At 41.1% G+C, this 15,502-nt stretch overlaps 2 protein-coding genes across 3 annotated transcripts in view; one reads left to right on the top strand and one right to left on the bottom strand.

Annotated features, from left to right (window-relative positions):
- The window catches only part of LOC146964866 (E3 ubiquitin-protein ligase SH3RF3-like), a 99,804-nt gene that overhangs the window by 54,077 nt on the left and 30,225 nt on the right, over positions 1–15,502 (bottom strand). The window lies entirely within an intron of this gene.
- LOC146964867 (uncharacterized) lies at positions 2,510–6,892 on the top strand. Its single transcript, XM_085766332.1, has 9 exons — positions 2,510–2,603; positions 2,791–2,925; positions 3,064–3,239; positions 3,487–3,623; positions 4,264–4,357; positions 4,557–4,886; positions 5,563–5,734; positions 5,987–6,126; positions 6,463–6,892. The coding sequence occupies exons 1-9, from the start codon at positions 2,510–2,512 to the stop codon at positions 6,784–6,786; spliced, it is 1,602 nt and encodes a 533-aa protein (XP_085622458.1). The 3' UTR covers positions 6,787–6,892.

Genomic DNA, 15,502 nt, shown 5'->3' with positions numbered 1-15,502 from the left:
AGGCATATGAGGCAAATTTCTATTCACTGTAACTTACACTTCCCAGGGATATGATTATCTCCAGTGGCCAATAACAGCCATAATCCATAAACCTTTGACACATTGTGGCTACAAATTTTCATTTTTTGTCTGTTTTTGCTAACCAAGCAGAACACTAAACAAGTAAGACAGTCTGGTAATAACCTCAGTCACAAGAGCAGGCTACAGCATCTGTCATGTGTTTGATAATGTGATGTTAAGTGACCAAACCCAAAATGAATGATTCATACTTTGACATATTGACCAGCTATTATGTAGAGTCCACACCTTTCATTTTAGTTATAGTAATGGCACTTTGCAAACAGCTTATTCTGGATATTAGGGATTCAATTTCCCAAAATGAAAAACACGTAATAATGTAAAAGTAATACACTTCCTGTTGTTCGTTTCACAGTGCATCATTCAGCAAATCAAACAATAACTGAAGTTGCAAAATCCAGTTGTATGACAACTCCAAAACATCTCAAAACACTGAAAGAGGAGAAGTTCCCTCCTTACTGAGAGCACTCTGGAGGAAAAACTTCCACCAGCACTGAGACAGTCTCTAAATCACACAGCTGTAATCTGAAAATGATTTCTTTGTTGGCTTCATTTCCGTCATGCGAATGTGACACTGTTTTGCAGCTGACATGAAAAGTCTTGGATGTTCAGGCCCTCCCAGCAACGAATGAATGCAGCATGAGTTATGACTAAAAATAAAACTGAGCAAACTTGGATCGTCACCATCATATCACTGAATCTGTCACCACATTGCAGCCATATTTGCGTGCAGCATTTTTCTTTTCCAGTCAGAGAATCGTAAAGAAAAATGGGAAGATGAATTTAAAAAGTCCCTGGCAAGAATTAAACTAGGGTAAAGGTGGTAAGATACAAACATACACCTGAGTGTAGCGATCCAGCTTCCTCCCTCCACCTACAGTATTCACCTGTGCACATGGGATTCTCAGCAACTCTGCCTGAAGACTGCTGTGTAAAAGGCCATGCAAAGATCCCTCAGTGTAACCCACGCGGTGCAAACGCTACAGCCTGCTTTCCCAGCTCTCGCTCATTTCCTGATGGTGTTTTGTGGTTTCCTTGGCTAATCCTTTGTTTGCTTGTGCTTCAGATCGCTGCTCCTTGACTTCCTGCTTTGCATGAAACGCTCAGCCCATCGTTTGTCTCCCGTATACTTGCGGGAGATTCAGACCTCTGCCTCACTCGGTGCAGCTGTCAGCCCTGGCTCTGCAACCTGCGTTCCTGCCTGCTCAGCTCCACCAACAAGGATCAGCTTCATTCACAAGCATTGGAGTAAACTTCTTCTGTTTGAACTCTTATCCGCTTCCATGTCTGAGCGCTACTTTTGGCTCCTAAATTACAGCATTACACAGAACAGATGGATGACAACACTACACAGCAAATGTGCCAGTGTTATTTTTTTGGTGTTGGTGTTAAATAACAGGGGTTACTATTAATTTTACTCAGAATTGATCAAAATTAACTCCCCCTAGAGTCAGTCCCTGATAGTGTCAGAGTTGATTTCCGTCGTTATGAGAATCACACTGAATTTACACTCTGGCTCGTTAAATTGGCCACACCCACCATTTCTATCGCTTGCCGTGGCAGTGACTGGCACACTGGTGGCACACACAGAGTCAGCACGCAGACTGCCGTCATACTTGTTGTCCAAATCTCTTCTTTGGAAGAAGAAACAAGTTCTTTCTAAGGTAAGTTAAGTTTCAGTCGATAAAATTCTCTCTTTTGGGATTGATATTTGTGTGTGTTTTTTTTTTTGTGGTTGATTTTGGCTGCTAGCTAACTTAGCTAACGAAGTTGGCTAGCTAACGTTAGCTTAGCTCGCTAGCCCTGGCCAACACTGGGCTGGACCAGGGTTTAGCTAACATTAGTTCCTCAAATTAATAAAAGTGTCTATAAAGGAAAGGCTTTTGAGTAATAGGAATGTATTGAAAAGGTTTTACACGTAAGGAGACACGGGCATTTGGGTCCGCTAATTTACAGTCTCTCAAACCTCAAAAATTAGGGCCGGGACTTTAACTCGTTAATTAAGATTAATTAATTACACAAAAATTAACGCGTTAAAAAAAAAACGCATTTTAATTTTGTTATTGCACCACGGAACGTTTCTCACTGGATGAGTTTCAGGCGTACCGATTATACTGGAGCACAATCATTTAACGAGTTAAAAGCCGCCGACACTGATCACTGCCCATGGATCAAATAAAGTTTTAATGCAGCCTGAACGCAGCTCAAACCGACCAGGTGCCTCAGCACGGTGACCATGCTTTGATAAAAACACCGGATCCGCGCCGGTTTACAGTATCCTCCCGTATATCAGCCGGTTGCTAACGGAGCTTTAAAAAAAAACGCTTGTGATGGTGGAGCTGAGAACAGTGGAGTTTTACTTTTTCACTGGGTGTAAATGTAAGAAATTAGGAATAATAAGTTGTTATGCCATTCTTGTCTTTGAAGTGCCATGCTGGTTCCTGTAGAGTATAAAGGAGTCAGCAAATGGGTCAGGGTACCACAGGCGGAGGACGAGTACAATTACTCCCAGTTTTTGCAAGCAGGTAACTGTTAGGCTAATTTGACTGTCATGTTTATTTGTGCATTTAGGGTTTTCCAATGTTTTTCCTAGAGACTACAGATGAAAATTTGTTTTCCTGTTAACTCCGGTGTATTTATAGTTCATCAGCTCTGTTCAATGCATGTTTGTCCCTCCCAAATCTTGCTTATCTACAGTATCTTATGTTTCAGTACTGGCAAAATTCAATTTGCCAGGTTCTGCTTCCTTGAGCCTGAAGGATTCCTCTAACGTGGAAGTGGATTCGGACATATTTGATGAACTCTTGAAGTCATCTGGGGTGTCGTTCAAGGCCGAAGAATGTGATGGTAAGGGATTGCAGGCTTATATTTTTTTAATTTTTAAGAATTTGAGTCTGTTTTCTACAAAAGGTAAATTGAGCTGTAACTTGTTTTCTCTCGTGGTCAATTGCATCATTTACAATGCAAGGCTGTGTGTTTTCTTAGGTAGCAATGCTGAGGAGTTCTCAGAGGGCTCATCTTTATCAGACTGGTCACCATCACCATCACGTGCATCCCAAGGGTCATCATCAGGTTCTGACTCAACACTGATACTGGAATCAACCAAAGCTCGGAAAAGACAGCTGGTTGAAGGACCCCTGGATAGCAACGTTGCAAGAGATGTAAGTTAACCACCTGATATTGACCCTGATGTCAATTAGACCAATGTCAAACCTTACATTAAAATTTCACAATAAGTATATTAGTACTGCAGCTTCAGTAGGTGTCAGACTGAAGACCCAGAGCTCCATTATGTTAGCTAATTCTCATTTATCATGCACCCCCTAACAAACTGTTACATCAGACCGGGGCACAGGCTGAAATACCTACTGTACCTGCAGTGTGAATGTTGTGCAATTGTCGTTTCAGAATGTTAGAGTTGCTCTGTATTCAAAGCCTGGTGGAAAAGAAATATTCAAAGAGTACGAGAAAACAGGTGCCATCAGTGATGTTACAAGAAGAAAGATGGTAAACATTCTTGTGGCCGATATGGTGGAGAGCCATGGGTAAGTGAATACACTTGCAATAACAGGTTGTGGTTGATTTTTTGTTTTGTTTTTTACCTCCAAAAGTCGCTGCCGATTATGTCTTCACTCACACTCATGTGCACATCAGAGTTATTATAGTTTAAAATTTTTCACTAGTTTTTATTTTTATTTTGCTATTCAATTTGCTTTTTAGTTTCAGTTCAGTTTTAGTTCGTTCATCAAGTGATGAATGAAATTAAATATTTTGAGGAATTGACTAGTTTTTATTTTGTCTCAGTCTTAGTTTTAGTTTTTCAGGTTTTAGGAGAAAGCCATAGCCAGACCACAGAAGATTAACTTCTGTTTTAGTTACAACCCATAATGTTCCCATCAGTCCTCATTTTCCATTCACTCTTATCTACCTGTGGGTCGTACTCGTAAGGTGTACCATATTGAGCTGTGGCGTTTTCTACAACTAAGCTGATGTTATCTGATACTCACTTAAGTTTTAGTTTTTGTATTATTATTGTAGTTCTCATTTTTGGAAAAAATTTAATTTTAATTTTCTGTTTACTAAATTATGTTTTCACCGCTAGTTTTACTTTCAGTTAACTATAATAACCCAAGTGCACATAAATGAAATTTGCAGTTTTTGGAGGAATGATCTATCTCCTTTCAGGAGGGTTCCTCCGGTGAATGTGCGGATCCTCTACGCACTTGGGATTACAACACTGTTCCCTAAATTGAGGGACCCGGATTCCAAGAATGGCTATGTGAGTATAAACAGTAATGCATCCCCATACATTCTGTGTTGTAAACTGTTTTTGTCTATTGTAAGTCTGCCAGTACTGGGTGAGGGATCCCTGCTCTGTTGCTCACCCTGAGGTTTATCCAGTTTTTTTCCCTGTTAAAGAGTTTTCATGGAGTTTTTTCTCAGTTGATTTGAGTCGATGTGTTTTTCTTTATCAACAGGAACATTTCTATGATCACCAGAGTGGTTCCGGTTACCTAGCGTGGAGGCTGAAAACTGTTCAGCGGAACTCTGTTCAAGACAGCAAGAAATCCAGGACCACTTTCCAAGAGGGCCCCAAGACGCCACGCAGTATCCGTTCAGATGAGAAGCAGTTGACCGGTGATGAATGCAGGGAAGCCATATCGGTGATGAAACACACAAGTGATACAACCCTTGTCAAAAATAAGATGAAGGCAACATTCCAGCACAGGCAAAAGGTGGTTCAAGACCCGGATACTGCCTCTACTGTCCTGGATCTGTTTCCCAGATTCTTGGATACACCTGGCTTGGTAAGCATAAAATGAATTGCTGACGACTTGGGTTGCCTTATTTTGCTTGACTGTTTATTAAAGCAGATATCAGTGGAATGTTTTTGTTAATATAAGTCCTAAATAGTCCTATTTTCCATCAGCAATCACTTACATGAAGTATTTCAGCCTAAACACGAGTCTCTCCGTCACTCTGCTCTGCTGTAACCCGAGGAGAAAATTTTCCTTGTGGGATACAAGTGTTATCCAATGAGGGGAGAGAACGGCATGAAGGGCTGTGTGTGCAGCCAAGGGATGCGCGTGAATGTGGTGACGTAGCACGAGGACCAATTGATGCCTGACAAGGGCGGGGGCTGCTAACTCATGGTGCGTTCAAGGAAACTCGTACTTTGTGTTTTTCCTTCCTGTGAAGTCATACCAGTTCGATCTGGTACGAGTTCACGGGTCGGAAGTTACGAGTGGCCGTTATAGGGAACTTTCACAGACAACAGGACGGTAAAAACACGAGCTACGGGTTACCTGGAACGCTACCAAGTCGTAGTTGTGACTTGAAGCTGTAACTTACGGTTTCAAAAGCCTGCCTTGAACACAGCATTAGCCGAAACGGCCGTGCCGCTGTTATCTGCTTTAATTGACACCCATAGTGCCATTACAATGGTGTTCTCATGCTCACACACACAAACATTTTCTGTTTAAGATCGACCAAGACTTTACAATGATCTTTGGTGAGGAGGTGTCTGGTAAATTCCTGTCCAAGTGGCCAACATTTTTCAAACCAAGAGTCATCGCAGATTGCTGCAAGAATCTAACCCCGAGTCCGCATGTGGATGAGCTACTTCTGTCTGCACAACAGGAGTCTGATGATGGTGGTAAGTGTTAATTGAATAGTGGACACAGTAGATTGCACATGCCTTCAGTGTACACAACAAAAGAGGACATTGTTGTGTTCTTTCATGTTTTTGGCCCCTTTACTACAAATCACATACTGCACCTTACTGCTAACCATATTCAAGTTTAATATATGGTAATATGGTAAAGTTTAATTTAAGAAAACTTTACCATAACTCATGCTGTAATGCTTATAAGGAAATAAAAGACATTTTACACTTCTAATTCTGCAGTGTGGCATTCTGAAGAGTGGGACTCTGAGATGGCTGCCATCCTTCTGCTGCTTCACCTCTTGCCTCCAACAGTTAAAGGCAAGAAGGCCGGCAAGATGAGCGCATCGGAGGCTGCTAGACGCCTGATCAAGTTCATGAAGGTATTTTCTTAGGACTGTACATCACTGATGCAAGGTTTTCATGTCAGCTGATGTAAGGTTTTCAGGAGCCAATATGGCAGTGTAATTGGGGGGATGCAGTTAAATAGTTTTTAAAAAGTTATCCATCCGTTCATCACACAAAAATAAATTAATCTTGTGTACATTCATAGATCCATCCCTGAATTAATTACTTGTGTACATCTATCAAATATTAATTCATCAAGTTGTGTATTACGCACATGCATTCATACAGTCAGTCACACATGAATTAAAATGACTTGAGTAAAAACATTTCATCTCTCTCTCTCTCTCTCTTTTTCTCTCTCCCTCTCTCAGGTGGGCTCAAGCATGGAGACCTTCCTTAAAGAAACTGGCCCCAAACAGCCCTTTCTTCTCGGCGTCGGAGAAAGAAGCAACAGCATCCAGGACTTCTACATCATCCTGGACCAGAAGGCCATTCCCTGCAGGATGCAGACCCCAGTTGCTGCCTTTGATGAGCTCTTCAAGGCGCATTATGCTTTTGCCGTGTCGTATGATGATGCGCTGTCCAGCTTCTTCATCTTCATCCAAACCACCGTGTATGGCATCGACGTCGGCAAAGTGAAAGAGAGTCCTCGGGTAAAAGAAATCAGGGCGAGGCTTCTTCACTGTGAGGTTTGAAGACCAACTTTGACCAGAAATGTACAGATGTTACATTTGCAAGGTACACCACACCAGTTGTTCAATGTTGTTTAGACATTTGAAGTTTGAGCATGGATTGTATCCCGGAAGGTCTCTGCGCTTGAACTGTGGAGAGCCTGGTTGTTCATTTGTTTTTTGTACATATTCTGGTTACCAACGTAACCTATCTCGAGCACATAAAGACTATCTTGATCCAGATCCCGTCAGCAGTTTTGAATTTGAGCCTGTAGCTGGACCTTCCACACCAGTGAATGTGGATCCTCCTGTGAGGGTCACTACACATGTTCCAGTTGAAAAGAAGAATATACAGGACATGTGAAGCTCTGTTATTGCTCAGGTTCAAGCCTCAGGTGTTCAGAGAGTACTGTACAGTTTGGTCCGATCTCCGAAGTCCTGGTCAGCAGTATAGAGGGTGGAGAGGTGCTGAATGAAGCTTTTGATGTGTTGTTCCACCACTTCTTGGGTCAAAAACTATGGCACAGAGTATCAAGTTGGGATGTATGTGGTTACTGGAGTTGAAAATGAGATGCCTTTGTTCAACAGGATTGACAGTATAATTGTTAAAGACAACAATGCCTATCTTTTGATTTGTAAAGTCTCAAATATTTTTTTTGATGATCATTTAAATGCATTTGGTATTGAGGAGAAAAATTAGGTTTTCACAGTGAGCTGTGTAAATGACCTGGTATATTACAGACCTTGTGATAGGCAATTTTCATATGACACCGATGACCAAGTGTACCTCGTTCCATACTGTAATTATATGTGAATCCATGCAGACTGTTAATTGTTTGTGGTGTGGTGGCCATTAATAAGACTATTTTTCTAAAGAAGTGTTTGCCTTGTGTATTTTTTGTGATGGGTTTGGTGGGTGGGTTTATTGGTAGTCAAATTTTACACCCATTGGTGTGAATGCATTGGTAGTAGCATTTTCAACCACAGTCAGTGTAACATTTTATTAAAATGACACTAGTGTAGAGTACTATTGACACTACACATACTAGCTAGTGTTAATTTATAACTCTTTACAGTGTTGAAATAACTATAACTGAGTGTAAAAACACTAACACTGACACTATACATGTGTTAGCCAGTGTTAATTTTGAACTCCCTACAGTGTTGAAATAACTATAGCTGAGTGTAAAAATATTAACACTGACACTATACATGTGTTAGTCAGTGTTAATTTTGAACTCCCTACAGTGTTGAAATTACTAGACTTAAGTGTAAAAATCTACACTGACACTAGTGTAGAGTACTATTGACACTTAACAAGTGTTGGCCAGTGTTAATTTTCAACTCCCTACAGTGTTGAAATAACTATATCTGAGTGTAAAAACATTAACACTAGTGTTAGTGTTAAATTAACACTGAAAAGAGTGGACGCATATACACACTTTCTCGGTGTTAAATTTAACACTCTCAGAGTTGATTTAACACTGGCATTTTTGCTGTGTATCTTTCCAATTTTGCTCCAGAGAAAAAACTGTTCAATGGCACTTGCATGTAATAATAATGTAATGGAATTTGAAATGTAATACACTATTGTATAAAGGCAAACTATAAACTAAAACTGCCAAAATATAGTCAAAAAAATATCGGTGCTTAAAACACAAAACAACCTGTTATACAAGACCATGGGTGAGCAAATGAGTGAGTGAGTGAATGATGGAGTGTATGTGATTGAGTGCATGTGTGTGTTTTGGAACTGGTGATACAGTGGAAATGATCAGAACCATTTCAAATCCTCTCTCTTGTGGAAAAGTAAACAGTATTTTTCCAGTCTTTATGCAAATCTCCATTTCAAAGTACACAAAATGCATAATTTTGTGCCTCCTTGCACCTTGTTACTTTGAAATGCTAATGATGGCTGTGGTTCATGCTGGCTGGGCCAATGTGTGTGACTGTGAGTGTGTGTGTGTGTGTACGAGTCAGAGCATGTACTGCAGAGTGTGTCTGGTTTGTATAGTGTTGCTTTGACTGAATGACATATTCAGTTCTCATTTGTCCCATTAGCTATCATTTGTCACATACGCACATCTTTCTCTCTCTTGCGCACACATACAGTACACACTGACACAGCCTTGCACTGCTCTATCTATCTGTATCTATCTTGATGCACTAGGAAGGTGAGTGCTCTAGCAGCGATAACTCTTCATATATCAAGTCATAGACTCCCTGCCCCGGCTGTTACACCTATACATCTCATCCACGCGCACACACACACACACACACACAGCTTTTATCTCAGCAGTTATTGAGGAAAAGGTCATGACCTATGTAGGGTTCATTAATCAAGTGGCACGAACTGCTCTGATTGGTGCGCTCACATTTAACAAGGGGTGGAGACTGACCTTTGGAAAGTGGATGGGGGGTGTGTGCAAGTACCCGCAGTATAAAGTAGTGATAAGCATTTAGCTCATTTTTTGAATGTAAATTGAAGGGAAATGGAAAAATGGGGGATGAACAGCTGAAGGATGGAAGTGAATAGAACCTCATTTTACCTCGTTGACATAATCTGCTCCCTCTGTGTGGCCAGGTTAATCCTCATCTGACCTAAAGAGGCTGCTCTGATGGTTTTCATTCTTGTTCCCTCGTTCCACATCTCTCCCCTCTCTGTGCCCTCTCTCTATTCCTCTCTGTGTAAAGGATGACTTCTCTTTATTAGCATTTATTTTTTTACTCTTGATTTCAAGTCTATTCGGGGCTGCATGTGGGTGAGTGTGCACTGTGTGTGTGTGTGTGTGTGTGTGTGTGTGTGTATTGGGGATGACTCTTGGCAGCGGGATGAAGGGAAGAGCGCTACAGGAGATGACAGTGAATAGTAAAAGAAGGGAGAGGGGAAAGATGTAGCAGTTGGGAAAACATGGTGGTTTATCTGCAGAGAACGTGTCCTTGGGGTAAGAAATAGTGAGAGAGCCAGAATGAAATTTGACTGCCAAGTGTCAGCACAAAACAATGAGAATTGCCACATTTCACATCAAGGAGCTCATCTATAAACAGTGTGTGTGTGTTTGTGTGTGTACAAAAAGGTGCACACCACTTTTTAAATAGAAGTTGGGATTTAAACAAACTTGACAGCAGCTTGCGTGCAGCTCTGAACAATGGATTACACCACAACAGTGAAGCAGTAAGAAAAAAGCCAAATGTTTTAATGAGCCTTCTGATACAGTTCACTTCTAGCTATATCAAATTACTCTAATAATTACACCCTGTCGTAGGAGACATCTAAGGCTAATCAGTGTTTGTTTGTTGCTGTTTCAGAAACGAGATAAATGACAAGCGGCTAATGAAGTGTGATGCATAAGAAAGAAACAGCCCGTTCAGCTCTTCTCTTTCACTGTGTGTGAAACTCAGATTAGACCCACAAAGCCAAACAAAAAAAACCACACACAACACGATTATTTCCGCAAAACGCACTCAGATGCGTATGGTCTTGACAGATACAAAGGAGCACGTGTGGAACGAAGGAGTAAACACGGAGGACAACGCACTTCAACACAAGTACAGACTGCGGCTGTGTCTCGGCTCGGGGGACACATCCTTTGAAGGACACGGTCGATCACAGACCACGAAGGCCGAAGTGAAAAAAATAAGAAAAATAAAAAAGACTGTCTGGTCTACAGAGCATTTCCAACTTATTCTCAGCTGCTTTATGTGCGGGTTCTGCCATATTTTCTTTGGAAAGGTATGGGCTGTGAAGGAGCCACCACCACCACCCGTTGGATCTACAGTTTCCCAGGCATCAAAGGACACAGTTCTCAGCTGCATGGGACAGGCTTGTCACGCCGCTGTGACGCAAGTTGGTCTTCAAACGCTGCCTTCGAGGGATATCGCCCCTGAATTAAGACACGAGTGGTGATTATTTGAGTTGTTAAGAGACCGCTGTAGCCTGGGAATGCGTGCGGTAATTTATACAGCACAGGTGAGGAAATATGTCAGGTTTTGATGATATGGTGCGAGGAGAGATGTGGAGAAGACGGACTGTGAACTCTGCAGAGAGCTGACAGCTGAGGGTGTGAACGTCTTCAGAGTGAGGCGAACGTCAGAGAGAGAGCTGCTGCAGTCCCGCTTATCTGGTGCCAGCGTTTTCACTCGTGGCCAACTGTGCTGTTTTAACAGCTGCTCCCTGCTTTTCGACAGTTTCTTAAATGATTTCTATGGTTATCAGATGCTGACAGTCCTGGCTAAATGAATTGGTTTCATCTGCTCCTGACTGATGGTCCAGCTTCATGGTCTGATTAGTCTTGATGCCCAATCATAACTGTAATTATTTACAGTAGTAACTCTAACCAGAAGCCCTGAAGCAGGCTTTTAGCGGACTCGTTTGTTGATTGGCAGATAACTGCTTGTGTGTAATCTCATGATAAATATAATCTTTAAAAGGATGGAATTCTACACCATTAGGAAGATTCTTACAGTACACTGAGCAGCCACTGATACTTGACATTATTGAAGCTATCCAAAGAAACACCTGACGTCTCTCTCTCTCTGTGTGTGTGTGTGTGTGTGTCTCGTATGTGTCTGAGACCTGACAGAGAGCTGACTGAGAGAGGAGGAGGGATTGGGTGGCAGTGTGTAATGACTTTAGGGGCCAAGGGGTGGGGTGGATCCGGTGGCACATTAGGGTGGGTGGGCCACTCGTCTGCTATGAACACACACACACACACACACACACACACACACACACACACACACACACACACACACACACACACACACACACACACACACACACACACAATAATACTGACAATATTCACAAATACACCGTATACAGTAACATATATGCCAGTTGAGAGGCACAGGAAGACACAGGTATAAGTCACTCAAGAACACACACTGCATGTTCAGATAGTCCTGAATAACAAAACTGTGTTTTTTCTGACCCTCTCCTGAGTCATGCTGACCTGGTAATAACCCCAAACCATTAGCAGACTGTACGTGTGTGTGTCTGTGTGTGTGAGTATGTGTGCATGCACACTTGTATCCTCAGCTGTTCAACTCATTCAATTCTGTGTTCCTCTGTTCGACTGAGCTGACCTCTCGACAGTGTCTCAACAGCTCTGTGTGAGTCTCTGTCACTTCAGGGGCTTGTCTGACACATACAATACCTACACAAATGCCACACACAACAGAGCGATTTATGAAGTTATCCTTTTATAAATCACAATCAACTTCATAAATCGCTATCAACTTTTAAAAATCTGCACACTTCGCCCACATGCTTTGCCCAAAACACTCCCACAATTAACTATAAACAGTCAATGCAAATCCCTCATGGATGCTGAGATACATGTTGTTGCGGGTGAGAGCTGATGGCTGCAGAAGCTGTTACTGTAATGCAGGGAGCAGAATCACACATTACATGTCTCCATAACACAACAAATACTTCTAAGAGTATAAAAGAGACTCAGCTCAACTCGCCAGCCATGGGAGACTTATAAAAGCTGTGAAGGCCATTACGTTTGTCATCACCCACATTAAATAGCAGGAAGAAACTGAAGCCCTTTTAGTTGATAGTCAAAACGCTAAAAAGTACAGTTCTATTCATTTGCTCGCTGCACTATAACAAACTCATTCATTAGTTTCTTTCTTTCACAAAGGCGAAAACTGACATCCTCATTTTCAAAGATAAGATAAAACTATAGGAAATACAAAACTAGTAATTAAAAGTGTACAAATACACTACTTGTTATTTATAATTAATAAATAGGCTACAAATGACTGCTCTGGGGAGTCGTACGTAATTTTTTTCACTTTTGAAATGAATACCGAGTACTTAAACTCACATATTCTGTCTGAATCCAGTGTTATTTTATTATTTCTTTCTCACACACACACACACACGCACCCAGGCCACTGCTCAGTTGCTGGAGATGGGAGAGAGCGCTAACAGTAACAAAGACAAATATTCATCAAATCCCACCAGACAATGCATAATTCATCACATAGGGATTTGAATTATATATATTGATCATCAAATATTTACAGTATTTGCGTTTTTCAAGAACGGGAGCTGGATGTAATCTTTCTCTGCACTGGCTCGATGTGACAGAGGGGAGAAAAAAAAAAGACAAGAAGCAACATAGGATTTGGTTTCACAGGGATGCAGTACAAGATGATCAAAAAAAGAGATTGAGTGATGTTTTTTTTCCCTCTGCCTTCATTTTAAATTACATTTCTGCATGTTGTTTTACATTCCCCCTTCATGTATCTATTCTCTGTTAGAGAGCAGATTGGTTTGTGTCAATTGGTTTGCTTGTGTATATATAAAGAAACTGCGGCCTTTATAATTTCAATATTTCTGGCTTGGAACTGGACAGACTTATGGTCAATTACAATCTAGTAAATTTTTATTTAACCTTTATTTTACCAGGCAAATTGCTAAAAGTAAAAAGAGGATGAGGGTGCTACCGCCTAGGGTTAAACCATTGTAAGCTGTTGCACACACACAAAGACACACATATGAACACACTTGTCATCCAAGCCCACGTCATGTCAGACAAACAGATCTGCTTGATCTCTTCGGATTGCCAGCCAAGAAAACACGGGTGGGCGAAACAATGCAAGAATATAGTGTTACAATATGTTTAATCTAATCCACCAGGCCGAAAATAAGCACAACCTTTGTGAAGCATTACAGTATTATTTGTGAGATAAGATGTTCTTGTTTTTTTGTCCATCCTTGTTGAAATTGCCCCAATGAATAGTGGATTTATTCCTCCCCAAAATAGATGGATTTCATGATGATAAGAAGCAGATTAACTCAGTGTGTGTGTGTGTGTGTGTGTGTGTGTGTGTGTGTGTGTGTGTGTGTGTGTGTGTGTGTGTGTGTGTCTGTGCACATAGGTTATAATTCTTTTTTAAAAGAGATTAAACCTTTATTTTGGCAAACATCTTAGTCAGAAATGATCCTTCTTAAATACACACACATACGCACACACGCACAAACACACCAACACACTAATGCGCTGTAGGGGAGCGTGATTGGGAAGTGGGCCAGATGAAGGATGGATGAAAGTCGCCTACTGGGAGAGAGAGAGAGAGAGAGAGATGGAGAGAGAGAGACATTGGACAAAAAGGAAGATAAGGAGGGAAATAGGACAGATGTATCAGGCCGCAGTGGGTCAGATAACACCTCACTGAAGAGAGACAGACAGAAAGAAATCTGATCCTCTGATGCCCCTTCTCTCCTTCTGTCTCTCTCTCTCCGTTTCTCTGTCTGTGTCTAGCTCTCTCTCTCATGGAGCCACTGAGTCTTGCAGTTGAGTGTGCAGCTGTCAGTGACTCTCCCTCCGTCTGTGTGTGGCAGACCAGCGATACACAACCCCTCCATCACAAAGGAAAACTACACTATGTTATGCATATGGTAAGCAAAATTCCTGGTTTGATATTTTTTGGGAGCAATGGTACATATCTACTAAACGCAAACAAAAATATATTTATTGATTTCATTTCAAAAGTGCACCAAAACCTAAGAAGCTCATGGGTATATCATCAATAAAAAGCAGCGAGATTAGGGGCATGTTATTATACAGCCTGCACTTCGACACATCAGTGCTTTAAGCTCAATGCTATGGTCAGAATATTAACATGCTTTTGTTAAGATAAGAATGAGATAAGAATGACTTCATTAAGCAGTAAAAATGTTACTACAAAGTAAAGTCTAAGCTGTGATGTGATGAATCCTGTTGTCATTTGTTCAAAAAGCAAGTAAACATACTGTACCAATGTAGTTACGAGGTAAATGACTGTAATTACAAATTATCTTATAGGGAACATGGATGTCTATATCGATTTTTGGGGGAAAATTCAGTAGTTGTTAAGCAATAAGTCATGATGACGACAGAGGAAAAATCAGGGGATCATTCAAATCAATGGTTAGAACAATGAACTCAAACACAAAGCCAAGTAATGAAGATCTTTAAAGACAAGAAGAACAAGGAGTCAGATGGTCTCAACACTATGCAGTCAATCTGGATTAACAAGAGGCGGGAGACAGGTTTAGGTGTACCAAGGAGAAGTCAATCTGTTTTAAAGGCTGGGGATGGGAACACCGTTGAAGAATATTGTATGAACAAACTTTCCAGTAATAGTCGAGCCGACATGCCATCCTCAGAGCGACACTTCTGGTGTGGCTAAGAATGGATGTATTATTAGAAAAAGAAGAAGTGCAGTCAATATACAATTAACTTAAGTTGACCACTAGAGCCAGAAGTGCAGTTTAAGCTTTTCATATTCAGCCCAACATATTCATTCTCAGTCAAGACTCACTCCATTTTCAAATTTTACACGGTTGAGTAGCTGTCTGCAGCCCTAGAGGTCCAACTGTCGGCTGGGAGAGAGACTGTCAGGACAGTGGATATTTCCTGGTCAAATGCAGCCGGTGTTCTTTTATACAGACGCAGCGTACTGATGCACACATGAAGGAACATCATAGCAGGGCCCAAGCCTCAAGAGCTCAGGGCTGCAGATCTGTGATATACTGTATCTCTCAAGTTTTTCAGTAGCAACCCACTGCACTTGGAACTTGATAAGAGTCATGGTTAATGAAAAAAACTTGATAAGAATTTCTAATAAAGGAAGTTGATTAGCTATAAAGAAGAAAAAATGAATTTGATAGGAGTCGCAGTTTAAATGAAGCAGATAAGAGTCATTCATGAATAATAAAGAAACAAGAGGATTAAAAGTG

Source organism: Trachurus japonicus, chromosome 21 (assembly GCF_045865225.1).
Source record: "Trachurus japonicus isolate A0001 chromosome 21, Traja_1.0".
Lineage (NCBI taxonomy): Eukaryota > Metazoa > Chordata > Actinopteri > Carangiformes > Carangidae > Trachurus > Trachurus japonicus.
Note: the sequence above shows the minus strand (reverse complement) of the source record. Positions and strands in the feature narration are given on the sequence as shown.